This window comes from Nicotiana sylvestris, chromosome 7, assembly GCF_000393655.2.
Source record: "Nicotiana sylvestris chromosome 7, ASM39365v2, whole genome shotgun sequence".
Taxonomy (NCBI): domain Eukaryota; kingdom Viridiplantae; phylum Streptophyta; class Magnoliopsida; order Solanales; family Solanaceae; genus Nicotiana; species Nicotiana sylvestris.
Genome location: NC_091063.1, coordinates 38,545,963 through 38,564,314, shown reverse-complemented (window position 1 = coordinate 38,564,314; position 18,352 = coordinate 38,545,963). Strand labels below are relative to the sequence as shown.

The window sequence follows — 18,352 nt, the reverse complement described above, 5'->3', positions numbered from 1 at the left end:
ACAATGTTATTAGTAAGAAATTGAAGGGGAGCCTTGTAGCACAGTAAAGTTATCTCCGTTTGACCTATAGGTGATCGGTTGGAGCCATGAAAGTAGGACCACTAATGCTTGCATTAGGGTAGGTTGTCTACATCATACCCCTAGGAGTACAACCCTTACCCGGACCCTGCATGAATGCAGGATACTTGTGCACCGGACTGCCCTTTTTATTAGTAAGAATATTGTAAGAACGATTTATCTTTGCTATCAAAAACCAACTACTCATGATGCATATGTTATTAATAAGGTTAATGCATTGTACAATGAATGAATTATAATAGAAGACCTTAAGTTTCCACTCCAGCAGTAACAGCATCCAAGGATTAAACCTATGATGAACAACTGTATGAAATTTTCAGCAGAGAAGTGAGCTGCACTAAAAACAACTGAGCTAACAATGACTGCTTGCTGCCATTTCATTGTGGAGGAAAGAGCAGTCAAGAAGAACCCTCTGTACACAATTTCTTCTAGCGAGGGGGTGATGATACAGTAGACCAGGATGCATGATGTTATCGAGATTGGTCCACTCGAAAGAATTTCCTTCAAGATTGGATTGTTGACTTCCTGCAAAGTTCATCAAACAATGGTCACTTACACCAGCGACGTTCTAGATTTATCACATCATACAGCAAAGAACAAGTCAAAGTGAGATAGTATTACGGATATAGACAAGAAAATGCATGTGTGTGCACCTTGACTTTATCTTCAGTTCTAGTTCCAACCAATATAAGAGGCAAGAAACCCAATCAAATACATGTAATATAGGCATGTCCGTTTCTCAAACTCAACTAACTTTTCTGGTGCTTTCGTTTTGCATACCTCCAATTCAAACCATATGCTTTAGCTTACTCAACAGTCATTCAACTAAAGCTTGAAATAATTCCTGTGTAACGTCCACAAGAATCAGGTGCAGGGAAATTCTTCCCCCCAATTTTACTATCTAAACATGCCAACATATCAAATACATTTCAGTAGTCCTTAAAGTAAGACAACTAAAGACAAAGTAGCAAGTGTATTTAAAGAACGTAACAAAATTTGGGGCTAATAAAGAGTAAGATGGCATGCAGAGACGTTTATCACTAGGGAAAGTAAGTTTATTTGTTAAAAGAATTGCACTACCTGCCAAACCCTTGGGTTAAAACTTTCAAAACCATAGTAAGAATATGAGGTCGTTGTATTGCATAGATTACTCTTGCAAGAGGGTACTCTGAATTTTCCATATGATCTAATTATCATGATAAAGTGAAACAGAATTATGAATCACGAATTTTGTCCTCTTCTTTTTTTCTTCTCCATCTTTTATTTCAAGGTGAGTTAATGCACTAAAAATTTCAATTTTCAATTTGATATTGCATCTGAAAAAGGAAACGTAAACAGCTTACCTTGGTACCTATCAACCAGTCAGCAATAATGGAAGTGGTGAAAACCAACAGAACCAGGAACCCAAAGCCAAGAGCTGACGCAAATAACCAGTTCCTTTCTTTTGCTGATTGCTTCTCTTGAAAGAAATCACGAAGCTTGTATTGGGGCTTCCCAGGATATCTTAAAAGAAGTAGCACGCCCATAAGCTCTAACATCTGAAGTACAACTAAAGACAATGCCTGTGTTGAAAAGGCAAAGAATGTATATAAGGTGTGAGCTAGGAAAAAACAAAAAAATACCATCAAATTGATTAAAATAATAAGTTAATGGACTATTTGCTAGTTGAGAAAAGTTGACGTTTTGAAATGCTACCAAGTTTGATATACTTCACTTTTGTGTCCCACAAATTTGATCCGATCGGATTTATATCTAACGGTAAGAATTTCTCTGCACAACAAGGAACTGAAAGATACCTGATCTTTTTACTTTGAGCGAGTCACAAGAAGCAAAAGAAAACACAAGAGAATTTATGTTTATAACTTTATATCCCTTGAACTTAATCAAAATTCATCAAACCAGCCCACACAGCTAGAACAGTAATATTCTATAATGTTACGGACAAATCTTACTCACCTCGGTCTGTGGATCAAGAGCTGAACAATGCAATATACTGGTAACAGCAGACAAGCCGCCAAAACTCAAAGGAACATGCACACTGAAAAGGTAGAAAGCCATACTGCTCCACAAACTACCCACATCACAAGGATTATCTGATTTAAGGACCGAGAAGCCCTAAGTTGAAAAACATTTACTTAAATATCTGAAGTACAATACTTTACAAATTTTGGAATAGAAAACTGAGTACAAGCTTTGATATATCACTAACCATTTAGTTACTATCTATTACCATGTTCATTAATCACTAGAATTCATTTGAACTTAAATATACAAGTTAACTGTTTTTCAAGAATGTTCAACCCCGCATATTGGTGCATCTTTTTCCAACTTGATTCAATTTACTAGTTACCCGACAGAATCTAATTTACATGAAATGCAGTGACTAACTAAAAAGCTCAAAATGTCACATGCCCACTGTGGCGGAATATCGTGGGTTAACTAGCACACAATCACACACAAAGCAAATAGAGAAGAAAAATCAACACAAGGATTTAACGAGGTTCGGCCAAGCCTAATCCTCGGGGCAAAAGCAGAGAGAGTTTTCCACTATGAATGAGAAAAGAAGCACAATAACAATCTATAGAATCCCCAACTACAACCCCTATATATAGATCCCAAAAGGTCCCAAACATATATGAGAAAGGTTTCCCAATTTGACAAGGACTATAGGTTTTCCTTTTCCAAATCTATTAGGACAATGGGTTTTCCTAAACCTATAGGGACTATGGGTTTCCTAAAAATACAAGGAAATAATTCAAGCCACAAATAACAAATCTTCCCCTTGGCTTGAATTCTCTTCATCAACAGGAACAACGTCTCTCTACCTTGCCCTCAGCCCTTGCAAGGGCTCTATCCACCTAAACTTGTTAAGAGACTCAATCTCTTTACTCATAGCACTAATCCGTCGATTTGGTTCTATACTCGGAATAGCTTCTAGATAGCTATAACACTCAAACGCATCAACGGTCTTTGCAACTGCCAAAGCAAATCCCACTGGATTCGTATATCCAAGAAGATTCCCATCAACTACGTTTGCAAACCTTTGCGGTCGGTTGATCACTCTCTTCTCCCTGCCTGTTGCAATGCTATATGGTTGTTGTTGTGCAGGTGCATCAACATTATCGTCTTGATCAATATTTTGCACCTCCTCCACTTCCTCTACTTTAGAACTACTGGGCTGAGCTAGTAGAGATTCAATTTCTAGCTCTATGCGGCCACTGACACCATGATCTGTTTCTGCTATTGCCTTCTCCCTCTGACAGTCCAGTGAGGCAGATTCATTGAATGTTACATCCCTACTGATAATTAGCCCTGGAGTCTTTTGATCTGTGCACCACAACTTAGAACCTTTCACTCCAGTTGCATGCCCTAGAAATATGCACTTCTTTGCCCTCGGCTCAAGTTTCCATCCCTCACATGAGCATAAGCAGGACAACCAAATATCCTTAAATTTGAATAATCAGCAGGCGAACCGGACCATACCTCAAAAGGAGTTTTGAACTCAATAGCTGTGGATGGAGATCTATTGACCAAATAACAAGTTGTATTGATTGCTTCAGCCCAAAAATCTTTGCTAACACATGAGTGTGAAAGCATGTTTCGTGCCCTATCACAAAGCGTTCTATTCATACGTTCTGCAACACCATTTTGTTGTGGTGTTCCGACACAAGTGCGGTGTCTCACTATGCCCTCCCTGCTGCAGAAATTATCGAACTCAGAATTGCAAAATTCCAACCCATTGTCAGTTCGAAGACGCTTAACTTTTCTTTCCGTCTGCCTCTCAACCATCGTCTTCCATTTAACAAATGTCGAAAATGCCTCATCTTTTGTTTTCAGAAAATACACCCACACCATCCTTGAGTAATCATCAATCAAAGTCATAAAATACCTGGCACCACTCTTGAAGGGAACTCTGTTTGGACCCCACAAGTCAGAGTGTATATAATCTAACTTGTCTCTGGTCTTGTGCTCGGCCTTCTTGATGAACTTTACCCTTGTCTGTTTACCAAACACACAATGCTCACAAAAATTCAAAACTTGATTTTTGTACCCATTCAGCAAATTCTGCTTACTCAACAAAGACAATCCATTATCACTCATATGGCCAAGTCGCAAGTGCCACAACTAAGACTGATTCAGATCACTTTTCCCAGAAGCTACAACAGCTTCCCCTTCAACTACACTGGCCTGAAGATGATACAATTTAGAATGTAGTTTACCCTTCATGAGTACCATGGAGCCTTTACACACTTTAAGTATTCCATTCTCGGAGTGAAATTTATACCCTTGATCATCCAAAGTCGAAAGAGAAATCAAATTTCTCTTTAATCCGAGGAACATGCCAACACTCAATGTTTCTGATGATTCCGTCGAACATTCTCAATTTGATGTTACCAACCCCCTCTACTGGTAATGGATTATCATCTCCCATATAGACAGTCTCACTCATTTGTTTGTAAGTTGCAAACCAATTCTTGTGTGGACTCATGTGGAAAGTATCACCAGAATCAAGAACCCAAGAATTTTGCCCATGACTAGCACTCACAGCACAAACTTCCCCTACATAATCACTATCATCAGAATTATTGCCAGTGTCAACAATATTTGTCGAATTATCTATTTTCTGCTTCCCTCTTTTCTCCTTCAGCTTAGGACAATCTCTCTTGTAGTGACCTTGCTCCTCGCACTCATAACAGTTTTGCTTCCTTGCTCTAGACTTTGATCTTGCGGTTGACTTTTTCCTGTTAAAGTCTTTTTGTTGTGTTCTTCCTCTAATCACAAGACCCTCGCCCTCAATTCTGTTGTCTGGAAAGCTCTTTTTCAACTCTTTAGATTTTAGTGCATTACTAACATCTTCTAGTGAAATGCTATCTTTCCCATATAGCAGTGTATCGGCAAAAGTATCATAAGATTGTGGTAAAGAACATAACACAATCAAGGCCTGATCCTCACTCTCAATTTTGATATCCACATTCTTCATGTCCATTATAATTGAATTAAACTCATCAAGGTGAGTTTTAACAGGTGTACCTTCGTTTATACGGAGATTGTATAACCTCTTTTTAAGGTAGAGTCGGTTTGTCAGCGATTTCTTAGAATACAGATCTTCCAGCTTCTTCCATGTCGTTGCTGCAGAAGTTTCTTCAGCAATTTCCCGAAGAACGCTATCTGTAACGCTCATGAAGATCGCACTCAAAGCCCTCTCCTTCAGGTCTTCCTTCTTTGTCTCTTTCATATCTTCAGGAAAATCTTCATCAATTGCTTTCCATAATCCTTGTAACACCAGGGGCGATTTCATCCTAATCTTCCATAGACTGAAACTAGAACCTCCGTCAAATTTCTCTACTTCGTACTTTGTTGAAGATGATGAAGATATCTTAACCCTAATTATGTGTAGAAACCCGAACCTTGCTCTGATACCAATTGTTGCGGAATATCGTGGGTTAACTAGCACACAATCACACACAAAGCAAATAGAGAAGAAAAATCAACACAAGGATTTAACGAGGTTCGGCCAAGCCTAATCCTCGAGGCAAAAGCAGAGAGAGTTTTCCACTATGAATGAGAAAAGAAGCACAATACAATCTATAGAATCCCCAACTACAACCCCTATATATAGATCCCAAAAGGTCCCAAACATATATGAGAAAGGTTTCCCAATTTGACAAGGACTATAGGTTTTCCTTTTCCAAATCTATTAGGACAATGGATTTTCCTAAACCTATAGGGACTATGGGTTTCCCAAAAATACAAGGAAATAATTCAAGCCACAAATAACACCCACATCATGGGATACTGAGAACCCAATCAATCTGCTCAACACACTCCATTATTCACTTTCTTCCTTTTACCTGCAGGTTACGTCTCCTTGATTAGCTCGCTCATGCCTCGAATAACCACCTGGAAGCCTATCCAGCCCACAAGCATAGGTTGCCAGGGTAGTCCCACCAACCAATTATGAGCAGAAGGACTGACAGCAAGTGTCGTAACTAGGATTAGAACTAGAGACCTCTTTACTCCCATGCCTGAACCACTAGACCATCCCCTTTCGCGATCATATTCAGTTCAAACATGATTTATCTCATGCCTTTAACACTTAGCTCCTGCTGGGGTTTACTTTCTTTTTGGAGTTTTAATCCATTCAAAATTTGTGTGTATCAAAGAATTTGCCATGATGAATCAATGATAAATCCATGTCATCTGTATGCAAACTAGCTTTCTGCTTCCTGTTCCAAGGACAGTCTTTTACTTCAATTTACCTATTTTTGGACGATAAATCGCAGCAATGTGGTCCAGAGTCCGTCCGCACTTACTTTGTGGTCCTATTATGACCTTCTATGTTTGTTCCTGTTTAGCATCAACGAAAAACCTAAACCTTTGCTTCAATTCATGAAATAAGGCGGCTCTAAGCACACATGAAACACTCCGGATGCAGTTTCTTCTTAAATGGGGTAACTGAGCACCTCATCTTCTCATGTCGTTGTTGTTCATTCCCTGTAGGCTGAAGCGTTTGGTACAAATTCTCCATAAGAATCCAAAGTAACCCTCTTTTATGTAGAGAAAAAGTCTGATCCAGCTCTTTCCTCACTAATGACGTAATAACATGTCAAACTGCTTGAAATTTTGTAGAGTTATATTACACTTGTCATCAAAGGTAGATGGCCTTAAAACAAGTCATCTTAGCAACTATGCACCACAGGGCACCAAATTACTACCACAGGGCACCCTATATGTATATATCTCTTTTTGTTATCCGGCTCCCGTGTATACTTCCACCTCCTACACTTCTGTGGCAGATGTAGCCCTTTTCAATGTGTTCAAGCGAACCTATTGCTTTTAGCTGAAACCACATAAACACGTGCAAAAAAAGTTGAATATTTTCAATAGACACCTCTTTCACTTCTAATTCATCTAATCTACTAGGTTCAAATTGTAACACCCCATGCATCAATAGAAAGTTCAAGAAGCTGCCCTTGACAATTTCATTGTTTATTGGGCTTTCCCTTGTCTTTTGATACTTCAAGACTAAAAAATGACCCCAAAAATATACATAGAAATCTCAATTTGTCAATTATACTCAAAGACAGAAACCATCCCACTTAGATGTTCTCTTTTTACCATCGAAATTACTAAGCTTTGTTTTCTAACAATTTTCTTTAGCTCTGTTTAACTTAACAATGGCCAAGATTTTGCAAGGCAAAAAAAAGTTAAAAAGTTTTTTGAGTTTCTTCTAGCGAACATGTGTTAAGGAAAAGAAGCAGTGAAAGCCAAAGTACCTCGGAGACGACATTCTGTGTGTCGTTATTTTTTATGCAACGAAACTTGGGATAAGTTCTTGTGCGGAAGAAGTTGAAAGGGTAGAAATGACTGTGAAAATCTTGGCTCAACTTCAGGGATGAAAGACAAATGGTAGGTGTACGGACCAGTAACCCGTTCATATTTCGATTTCCCACACCAATTTGAGCTCAACCGCGAGGGTAGAGAACTAGAGATTATCGGCGTCGCGCGGTGGCTGGATTTGGCCAGAGAGTTGGCTGTCCAATCCTTGTGAAATTTTTTCAACATAAATATGATGAGTTTTGATGATATTTGATAAGGCCTTTTAATAAAGATAAGCAATAATGCCTAGGTGTTAATTAAAAGAGTAATTCTCCGGGTGCAATAAATGATTTTTTTTTATCCTTTTAAATTTAATCTGAATAAGTGTTTTTTTTTTCCTAAAATCAAGAGGTATTATTTTTTCTTCAAAATTATTCTCGTCTACACAAATTTCTAAAAAATCTACAATGAGTAGATTAAGATAGTTTAGTTAAATAATTTCTCTTAATTAATATTATTAAATATTTTCTTAAATGGGAGTTAAAATTACTCTTATTATGAGCCGGAGGAGTAAGACTTGAAATATTCGTAAAAAATACTAGTACTATGTTTTTTTGTCTGAGAAGTCACTTTTTTTCCTTTGAATGAGAAATTATTATTTTTTTACACGAAAGCTTTTTTTTCCTTCTCTGTATTCGTTTCTAGGACTGAGATGACTATTAAACAAGCTGAAAGACTAGCTAAATTGCTGAAGCGAATAGGCTAAGCTCAAGGGGCCAAAGAATGGGGCAGACTAAAGTCTAAAGCGAGCAGATTTGATTTACTGAATGGAGAGCTATGGAATATTGAAACATTGTACAATTGGGTTAAACCATTAGAGAAAAATAATATGACACATGGGCACACAGCTAGAAGGTGAAAATTCAAAAACAAATATGACACATGTTGCTGCCCAGGATCGAACTGGGGACCTTTAGTGTGTAAGACTAACGTGATAACCACTACACCACAGCAACCTATTGTTGAAAATATCTTACAATATATTTCTTTGTACCTAGTTTTCATCTTTGAAAAGTTCGTTGCCGGACAATTTCTGGGTGCAAAAGTTCCTTAAGGCCTAAGGATATGAAAATTCTTGCATTAACATCACAAAAAAAAATATGACATATGTTGTTTTTCTACACAAACTATAATTTTATCTTCCAAGAAATATTTCAGATTCTTTTTTAAAAATTGCTCGAACAGAAAATGAGTTTTAAAGAAAAACTCTATACGTTTCCAAAATACGATATTTTGCATAAATTATTTTAGAAAAGATTTTTTTTTTTTTTGGTCAGCAACTAGTCTAATTGATGATTCATCAACAACAAATAAAAAAGAGCTGTCCATCAGATACAGAGCCTGTTTGGATGGGCTTAAAAGCTTTTAAGTTATTTTTTAGCTTATTGAGTTGTTTGACAAACTTAAAATTTGGTTAAAGGACAAATATTTTTAAGCCAAAAGGTCCAAATTAAGCCAAAAGTGATAAGTTGGGTAATCTTAACTTTTTTTTTTCCTTAAAAGTCACCCCTCTTTGACCAAGTATTTTACATTGCTATACCTGATACTTATGTATAATTTCCAAAATACCCAATCATTTCTATTTCTCCTTTCCTCCGCCATTTCAATCCTTGCCTTCTAAATTTCATAATCTTTTCTTTTTCTCCTTTCCTTTGCTATTTTCAATTTGTGCCTTCCAAATTCCAACTTTGTCCAACTCTTTATTTTGTTTTAGTTTCTTTTTTGGTTCCATAACATTTCTAAAAAGATTGTTGTTGAATCCCTCATTTTTTAAAATTGGTAAAACTATATTCTAAATCAAAATTTTGAATGAGTCTACATGTTAACAACAAATTTGAAGCTATGAGACGAAAAAATATATTTTGGTGAAATAATTGATTATTGCATGTTATTTAAATAAATAATTTATATTTTATAAATTAATTTAATAAATTATTATCTACTAATTGAATCATATTCCGTTTTCCTATTTCATGTTCACATAGATTGGACAATTACTGAAAATTTCCTAAACGCCAAGTGTCCCAGCTTATATTGCGTGAAAGACGGACAATAGGGAACGACCTCAGAATACAATCACTAAATTGTTTCAAATTCTTCAACCCGTCGTCCTCAATTCGACAATTCCCACAACCCTAACCTTTAAAAAAGAAACCCTAGCTTTAATCTAGGGTTAGGGTTTTCAGGAATTCTATTCAGTTGAATCAATAATTAAGATGACGAGGATGGCGAGGAGTTGCATGCAGTCATTGCTAAAGGTGGTAAATTCGGCGATTGGAATGGTTGGGATCGCGATGATATTGTACGCCCTTTGGATGTTTAGGGTTTGGCATAAGCAGATGGGTCCCACTCCTCCCCCTTTCTTTGGCCCTGATGCCCCTGCTCCATGGTAAATCTTTCATCTTTTTTAGTGCGTGCGCAAATTTACATGATAGTTGATCACTTTACGTGATGGTGGGGAATATTTGTTTCTCTTTTTTTAACCAAAGTTATGGCCTTTTAAAGTAATTGGAGTTCCTTTTTACTGCCTCACTTTTGGTCTGAATTTTTGATTTATGTGTTTTCTGCTTATTGGACGCTGTGAATAAAAGGAGGATTTTTTATTGTCAATTTTACTATATTAAAGTTCATTTCGGGAATTAACTATGCCTCTGTTCCAAATGGTTGGATATATATGTGAATCCTCTGTATCCCAGTATTCATAGGAAGGAGGGTCCATTACAGTAAAGACTTTTCTTTTAACAGAACCATGGTCGGGCCACATGACTAGCTCGCACGACTCCACTATTCTACCAAGTACCTCCATCCTCCCACTAGTATAGGAGCTGGTAAGCCACACCATTAGGTTATACTTAGACTATCTTTAGGATTTGGGAGGGGGGGGGGGCGGTTAAGGCTTTGTCCACTACCTGTGTATAGATCACAAAAGATAAAAGGAGGATGGTTTTGTGCCATACCTCCCATAGAATTGAAGAATGATAAAAGTCACAGAGGTAAAACAAACTTCAAAGCTGAAATGAGGAGGACTCCTCCTGTACATGATCATCTGTGTAAGCTTTCAAAAAATAGCTAGGTAGTCGTGCTATATACATAAGGGACTAACTTTTGAATCATGTACTTACCTTTAAACAATTGCTATGGGGAATCCATTATTATGCATCATGAATGGACTGTTTGATGGAAGAACTTATAAAAAGAAATGGACTGCTTGATTGAAGTAAAAAGTAGAAACCAACTAGGCCTTTTCTTTTTTCTCGTTTTATTTTGGTTCAGTAGTAAAATATTGGTGTTTCTTTATATTAGATAGTAGAATTGTCACACACTCATATGCACATGTTGAGAATGATTATTGATCTAGATTTTGATATTTTTATGTTTCATAAGCTGTCAGATTTCTGTTCTAATTTTTTGAAATTTGGATATTAGTTTCTGGTTCAACATCTGTGAATTTAGCAAACTTTTGTCTAATGCAGGTTCATTTACTCAACACTTGGTCTTGGAATAACTTTGTGCGTAGTCACGTGTTCGGGTCACATTGCTGCAGAGACGGCTAGTGGCTGTTGCTTGTATATTGTATCCTTTTCATTACTTTTCTTTTAATTAATGTAGGTTATTGAATGAGAGTCTTGTCTGTTCAGCTGCCCTAGTGTTCCTTTTTTTTGGGGGTGGGGGTGGGTTGGGGTCAGGGCAGACACGAGTGTGTTCCGAGAAAGTTATTTGGACAAGCTTCATCCTACACTATTGTAGTAATTAACTAGCAGTTCAGCAGAGCAATGGAAATATTTTTACTGATTTCACCTAGGATGGAATTGTGTCGATATTTCTAGCTTGGAGATATTGGGGGTGTGGGGTGATGGTCAGGGTAGACACGAGTGTGTTCCGAGAAAGCTACTTGGACAAGCTTCATCCTACACTATTGTAGTAATTAACTAGCGGTTCAGCTGAGCAATTGAAATATCTTTACTGATTTCACCTTCTAGGATGGAATTGTGTCGATACTATTTCTAGCTTGGAAATATTGATCTGCATAATCTTCTTATACTACTAAGGAGAAGAAACAATACTCTTGTTCATGACTTATTTCAATGGTTCTTGCATGTGACTCAGTCTTTTGTTTGATAATGTGATTTTCAATAAAGAAGAATCATCATTTTGTTTATGATTCCCATTTCTATTTTCGTTGCAGTTTGATATAACGTCAGCACCTGGGATTGAGGGTAGGGCAGGAAAGGATTTCCTTGAATGCTTGTGCAATGATGTAATTGGGTAAATTAACTTAAAATTAAACCTTGTTGGTATCATCAGTTGGTCAGCACAAACATGAGAGTTTTGGTATCCACCAGTTGGTCAGAATAAACATGGAGTTTGTATTTGGGTATTTAACCAAATAGGATCATCTGGTTCCTCTAAAAAGGACCTATCACTGAAATGCCCCTACTATGGGGTAAAACTTAGTGGAGAGACACGTTTTCCCTTGAGTTGGGAAATGAAGCTATAGCCGCGGATGATATCTACCAGTTGATTTTCTTGGTTTACTTTTGATGCCATTATCCTAGATGTTGAGGTTGATATGCTTTATGCATTATTAGCAAGTAGCAATACAGGCAGCCACCCAAAATGTTGTCAATAATCTATACTGATTGGTGAAGCTATTTTAAAAGATTTTAAGCACCTTCATGGTAAGTTAGGGATGGGGGCTGCACAAAGGGACTCTTTTGGAATCACCTTATCAAAAAAGGACTCTTTTGCAATTCATGTGCAAAAAATTGTAATTAACTATCATTCGTCATGGTTATACTCTTTCACCCTAGTAAGTTTTCTTCGCTTTCTAGATTGTTGCTTAAAGTGTCATTGTTGCTGCTACTTTTTTGGCTTATCTTTTTATTTGATATTAATCCTTTTGCCCCACAGAAGCTTGAGAACTTGGACTCTGCTTTTAAGACTTGCTATGGGAGAGTTGGAATGATTGCTAATTTGAAACTATTAGGATTAATATAAATGTTACTTTTTCTTATTCAACTTGACAGTAATCAGAAGTGGTCTTTTTTCTTTAAGATTCTGCAGTTACGTTGCTTAATATTCACTGTACGGTCTCTGGGTCTTGTGTAAGGTGATATAATCATATAAACCTGCATCCTGGAGTGACTATTCAATTAAAACAGTGATGTTTCTCCTTAATTGGCATAGTACATGGTTTTTGTGTTCCTACTTCTCATGATAGAAGCAGCTGTGACAGTAGACGTATTCCTTAACAGAAATTGGGAAGAGGTATATGCATTGACAAATGCGCCATGGATTTTGATCTTATATATTGAGCTTTTAACAAATCTTTTATATTGATTTGTGTTCAAATTGACCTGATCAGGACTTCCCCGAGGACACAACTGGGAATTTCGATGAGCTCAAACACTTCTTGAAAGAGAACTTTGACATTTGTAAATGGGTAGGTTTGTCAGTAGTGACTGTGCAGGTGGGTCTCCTTCCACGCTCATATACCTCGATACTATGATTAAGTTTTTACCTGTTTTTTATTTGGCAATATAGTTATTCAACTAAACCCTGTTGATATGATTTAATCATTAGCACAAATCGCTGTTTGAAGCTGGTGAGATAAACCCGTTCCAAGTATTGTTATGCTTGAAGAGCCTTCTTTGTAAACCGTTCCTGCCTCACTCCATTCTTTGTTTTTTAGTCATCCCCGTAGATCTATGTCATAGTAATAATGTGGATTCATGTAAAAGGAATTTGTTACTAGATTAGATCGTATATCTCTTGTATTTCTTTTTAATAGGTCCTAGTGTGCTTTAGCGTGCATTTCCGCTTTTTCTAATATCTGAAGAAATTTCTTTGTTTTGGGTGCCATTAGAGCTTATTTCGCTCTTCTCTGGCTGTAAAATTTCACTTCTGGGATTGAAGTCCTTTTAGCCTTTTTTTCTTTGAATGTCTCTGTAATATTTTGAGAAGTTCTTTCTCCATGCAGCCTTGCATCTTTTTCTGCTTATTTGAGCATCTGCCTAATTACTTTCCACGTGCAGGCGGTAAGTATATTATTGGCGATGATCCTCAAAGCTCTAGGACCACATCCGGAAAGGTATCATTATGAGAGTGATGATGACTATATTCCAGACCGAGTCCCACTATTGAAGAATTATGTTCCTTCACCTTCTTATGTTGTTGGTGACCCTGTGTATGGATCTAAGAATGATGCTTGGAATATCAGAATTAACAGCAAGGTAGGCATGCTCTGCAGACTCATAGGATAAAATTCATTTAGGTGCTCAATTGTAAAGATATTTGGCTTGATAGTATATGATTCCTTGTTTTGTATCTGATGTGCAGGCAAGCAGATGAGCTACACTTTCCGTTGGTCAATCAGCAAGCACTGAATTTGCGGTACAATTGTAATCACTGTGCAAAATGTGTGTAAAGTTGAAGGGGGAATTTTCACATGCTTCTGACCATTGGTAGAATTCACGTAAAGTTGTGCAGTTCTTGTATATTCTGATTCTATGTACTCTTACACTTGTGTGGACAATGTGATAATTTAGCTCTCAAGAGTCCAAAAAGTCTACTTCAGTTGCCTTTTGTTCAATAGCAGAATCATGCAGTTTACCAGAACAAAGAGTAAAGTACATCAAACGACTGTTAGATGAAAAATATAATCTCATCATTCTGTTGCTAGGTATGGTGGAGGACCAATCAATTGCACTTGTTATAAGTTGAGACTGTTTAATTATTTGCGGTACTACTTATTGCTTGATGTTCCCTTTTGTGGACTAATAATCAATCATACTTGTGTACTACTTACCGTTGGTGTTTCCTTTTTGCACATCCCCCTCCCTCTCTCTCTCTCTCGAAAAGAACATGTTTCTACTTTCTATTATTGATGAATTCACCCGACCTGCCTAAAACGGGTAAACTGAGAATAGTATTTGGTATGCATTACTTGTGTAGTGTTAAAATTTGTTAGGTGATGTCATCTCTTGCCCATTAACGCTCAAAGGTAGTTCTATGATAGTAATATGTCACGGACAATTTAAAGGTTAATTCCACAGCCTCTTAAACTATACACCCACTCAAACTTAGTCATCATCACATTTTAGCCCCAAAAAATGGCCGTACGGGAATTCTCCTGTAAAGATTGATCTTTAACTGGGACGGAATGAGCAATTATTGGCGAACGGCGATTGTCTATATGTTTATTGACCAATTTGACCTCCATGTTCAGTCACTAAAGAATTGAAAAAGTTTCTTCATGTGAATACATGTAAAATGTAATAACTAATATGTAGAGATCACATCATGGATACGTGCATATTTATATCAATAGGTCAATAATGTATTAATATTAAAGTTCGAACTCATTGTTTCCCCTGCAGAAAATATTGACACTTTTAATATTAGAAAGTTTTAGAGATATTAAGACGTTGTAGCAACCGAACTCTTTGACGTATGTATCCATTTGCGGATGAGTTAAAGCTACGGGTTCGGCAAAACCTAGTAGCTTTGGTCAAAATTACGTATTTGTCTTAAAACATTTATTGAATATGTGCAAATTATTAATTTAGAATTCAGTAACTTAAAAATTTAGACTCCTGAACACAAACTTCAAATTATGGTTCCACCTATGTATGTATAATCTAACTAGTCTCTGGACACGTGCGTTGCACGTGTATCCCATAGTAATAAGTACAAACATTTTAAAACGATATAAATAATATTAAAATATATGTACAATAAGGAAATACAAATTCTGCCTTAATTAATTATTGAATATAAATACTATTTAAACAACAAATATTAGTTATATAAATACGATTGTCATACCAAATATTCAATTTGATATTTTCCTTGCCTCTTTATATTTGGACAACATGTAGTTTATATTTGAATATGAGCAACGTCGGTTATAGTTGCGGATACTTCACGTCTAGAAGTTCCTACTTTGTCTTTAAGAAATTGAAGCCTTCTTACTTTTACAGTAGCATACATATCAAGAAGCTGTTGGAGGATGAAAGTTGTAACTTGTAGAAGTTGTATAGAAATTCGATCAACATAGGTCTTCCTTAAGGTGGCTAGTAAATCATAATTCATTTCATGGTGTAAAGCTGCAAAAAAAATTAGTTATTTGTAATAGAGATATTTAATAATTATTAATATCAAAAAGTTTTATTAATATCATTGTTACACGTACAAGAACCCTTTGCTTAATTGAAGATTATGACTCTTTTCATCTATAAATTTGACAAAAGAATTGAATTATATAATTTATAATTGTATAAATATAGCACGACAATCATATTTCAAATCTAATATTCATCACGCACCCTGTAGTCTAATACTTTATCTATTCTTAAACTCACATAGTAACAAAAAATGAGTTAAAGTAGACCAAACAAAAATATTTCTTTTATAATTGATATCTGCTTATTCTTTAGCACACTTGCTTTTTTGTAAATATTTTTTTTAATAAATTATCTAATGATATGATTAGAAAACATAAATAAAAAATAATATATGATTAATAAGCGATGCTCTTAAAAATCTTGTGCTTAAAAACGTAATACAAATTATTATTATTATGAACTTTATTGTCTTGATCTTAGGCCCGGGCTTAGCACAGGCTTTGAAGGACTAGTATACCTGTCAAAAGTGTTTTGTCATATTTGGTAGGTTGTTAGAAGTGACGTGAACTATATGATAGATCTCACTATTGGTCTTTATTAATAGTAAAATCCTCTCAATTAGTTTATGCTCAGAGCTTTTCAATTTTTCTTTTAATGATATGGAGTGCCAATTTTCAATAGTGATTTTTTCATTCATATATATTATTTGAAATTTTATTACCCTTAATGTTCATGTTTAGTTAATTATCCGGCATAAACAAGTTTTTTTATAAAAAATATACAATCTACCTTAAAAAGCTCTCAAATCCATTATTTATGCCTTCAATCAAGGAATTTAGTTACATCATTCTCCTTTTTTTCCTCCTCTCTCCCCTCTTCTCTCCAAATCAATGCAATTTAGATTTTTTCCCTACTTATATTCTGTATTTTATTTCCTACTATTTCAGTTGTAATCAAAATTTAAATCTGGAAAGGAGCAAATAAATGAGCTTAGCTAGTAAGCCACGTTACATCACAAATTTGGAAGCTTCCCTTCAACCAAACCAAATACTATAAAACCAAAAAAAATCAAAAAGAAGGCTAAAATATGGTATTCCATATTTATAAATCAGATCTTGTTATTGAAGGAACCAAGAGAAAGACGAAAAAAGCATACAGAGAAAACGTAGAAGTTCAGGCACAGACCCCCATCAGGTTTTTTGTGCATCAAATTATAACTCAAAGTAATTTTTTTGTTAGGTTTGAATTTATAAAATCAGTTTTATCTGTCTCTAACTCTCTATCTGCACAAATTCAGTTGTCAATTTGTTAACATATTATGAATTCGTTTATAAGCACACAATTTATTCATGGGAATTTTTTTGTACACTATCCCGTTAAATACAACTAAACTAACATACAATTTAAATACAAATTTGATATAAATTTAAAACAATATATCTTTTATATATTTTGTATCTGATTTATACATAGTAAAAATAAATTTCATACAACTAATTATATATTATACAATTTATCTACAACTTTCACACATTATTCCTACCGAATTAAATACAACTACAAAAACATACAATTTAAATGCAAATTTTATACAATATGTCTTTTGTATATTTTGTACCTGATTTATACATAGTAAAAATGAATTTCATACAACTAATTATATGTTATACAACTTATCTACAATTTTCGCACATTATTTCTATCAAGTTAAATATAACTACAATAACATATAACTTAAATACAAATTTTATATAAAATTTATACAGTATATCTTTTGTATATTTTGTATCTGATTTATACATAGTAAAAATAAATTTCATACAACTAATTATATATTACACAATTTATCTACACTTATCTACAACTTATCTACAATTTTTTTACATTATTTCTATAATTTTACTATAATTTTGTAAATATAGTGCATATCACGTCTTCTTCTTCTTCATATTCGACTTTCAATCTGAAATTCAGCAAAAATCAAGTCTAATCTTCACCAAAATACCGTCAAAATTGAGATTTAAACTCCAAATCATATTCTCAATTGTTTGCAACAACACTCAATCCCAACAAATAATGATTTTTGAAAACCCAAATTCGAATTCAAAGTTTCAAAGCTTTTTAATGGCTATCAATGGTGGAATTGCTGCTCTCTTTTCCTTTGCTTTACATTACTAGAATTAGGGATTGAGAGATAGAGAGAGACGTAGAGAGAATTTCCAATTGTTTTGCAACAACACTCAATTCAAACAAGTATTATTTTTTGAAAACCCAAATTCGAATTCAAAGCTTCAAATCTTTTTAATGGCTATCAATGGTGGAACATCTGATCCTTTAACTTTGTTAGGAATGTTCTTTGAAGCTATGTTCTTCTTCATTGAAAATCGTTGAAGCTAGCTTTGCAAAAGTCGTTAACGGGGGTATGAACTTTGAAGAAGAGTACAAATTTTGACTGATTTTTGAAGAAAGTATTTGCAAAATGCGTTAATGGAGGGGTTAATAGTTTTTGGCTAGTTTTAGAAGAGAAAATCGTGGGTGATTGAAGAGGAAAATATGGGGTGTGGTTTGATACGTGGGGGAGTGGGAATATACGGTAGAATTAAATTAGGAAACTAATTAATACCATTAAATCTCTTAAAATGTATATAAATGGTAATTAGGTATATAAAATGTAATTATATTAAAAGTTGAGTAGGGAGGATAATATAGATTCATATATGGTATAGGAATGTAAAAATCAATATATATATATATATATATATATATAT

General features: G+C 35.1%; 2 protein-coding genes and 1 non-coding gene across 5 annotated transcripts; 1 reads left to right on the top strand and 2 right to left on the bottom strand.

Moving 5' to 3' along the window:
* Positions 1-258: 258 nt before the first annotated feature.
* LOC104225539 (retrovirus-related Pol polyprotein from transposon TNT 1-94) lies at positions 259-7,655 on the bottom strand. 3 transcript variants are annotated; one of them, XM_009777361.2, is made up of 4 exons: positions 7,356-7,655; positions 2,035-2,193; positions 1,422-1,640; positions 259-603 (listed from the first exon to the last, which is right to left on the bottom strand). In XM_009777361.2, the coding sequence occupies exons 1-4, from the start codon at positions 7,515-7,517 to the stop codon at positions 262-264; spliced, it is 882 nt and encodes a 293-aa protein (XP_009775663.1). In that variant the 5' UTR covers positions 7,518-7,655; the 3' UTR covers positions 259-261. The 3 variants fall into 3 exon arrangements, with proteins under 3 accessions (XP_009775663.1, XP_009775664.1, XP_070006880.1); XM_009777362.2 differs by lacking the exon at positions 2,035-2,193 and having other exon boundaries at positions 7,356-7,653; XM_070150779.1 differs by lacking the exons at positions 259-603; positions 1,422-1,640; positions 2,035-2,193 and adding an exon at positions 2,200-6,919 and having other exon boundaries at positions 7,356-7,445.
* Positions 7,656-8,341: 686 nt separating this feature from the next.
* TRNAV-UAC (transfer RNA valine (anticodon UAC)) lies at positions 8,342-8,414 on the bottom strand. Its single transcript has one exon. It is a non-coding gene; the product is annotated as a tRNA-Val (tRNA).
* Positions 8,415-9,426: 1,012 nt separating this feature from the next.
* LOC104225541 (tetraspanin-19) lies at positions 9,427-14,265 on the top strand. Its single transcript, XM_009777363.2, has 6 exons — positions 9,427-9,847; positions 10,932-11,031; positions 12,646-12,726; positions 12,824-12,928; positions 13,494-13,691; positions 13,798-14,265. Exons 1-6 carry the CDS (start codon positions 9,675-9,677, stop codon positions 13,807-13,809), a joined length of 669 nt encoding a protein of 222 aa, XP_009775665.1. The 5' UTR covers positions 9,427-9,674; the 3' UTR covers positions 13,810-14,265.
* The last annotated feature ends 4,087 nt before the right edge of the window (positions 14,266-18,352 follow it).

Bases quoted from the DNA above. Each gene is read 5' to 3' on its own strand.
- LOC104225541 (XM_009777363.2), top strand. From the start codon at position 9,675: ATGACGAGGATGGCGAGGAGTTGCATGCAGTCATTGCTAAAGGTGGTA. The intron at 12,727-12,823 runs GTATATGCATTG...TGACCTGATCAG, and splicing joins TTAACAGAAATTGGGAAGAG to GACTTCCCCGAGGACACAAC. The intron at 12,929-13,493 runs GTGGGTCTCCTT...TTCCACGTGCAG, and splicing joins TGTCAGTAGTGACTGTGCAG to GCGGTAAGTATATTATTGGC.
- LOC104225539 (XM_070150779.1), bottom strand. From the start codon at position 5,377: ATGAAATCGCCCCTGGTGTTACAAGGATTATGGAAAGCAATTGATGAA.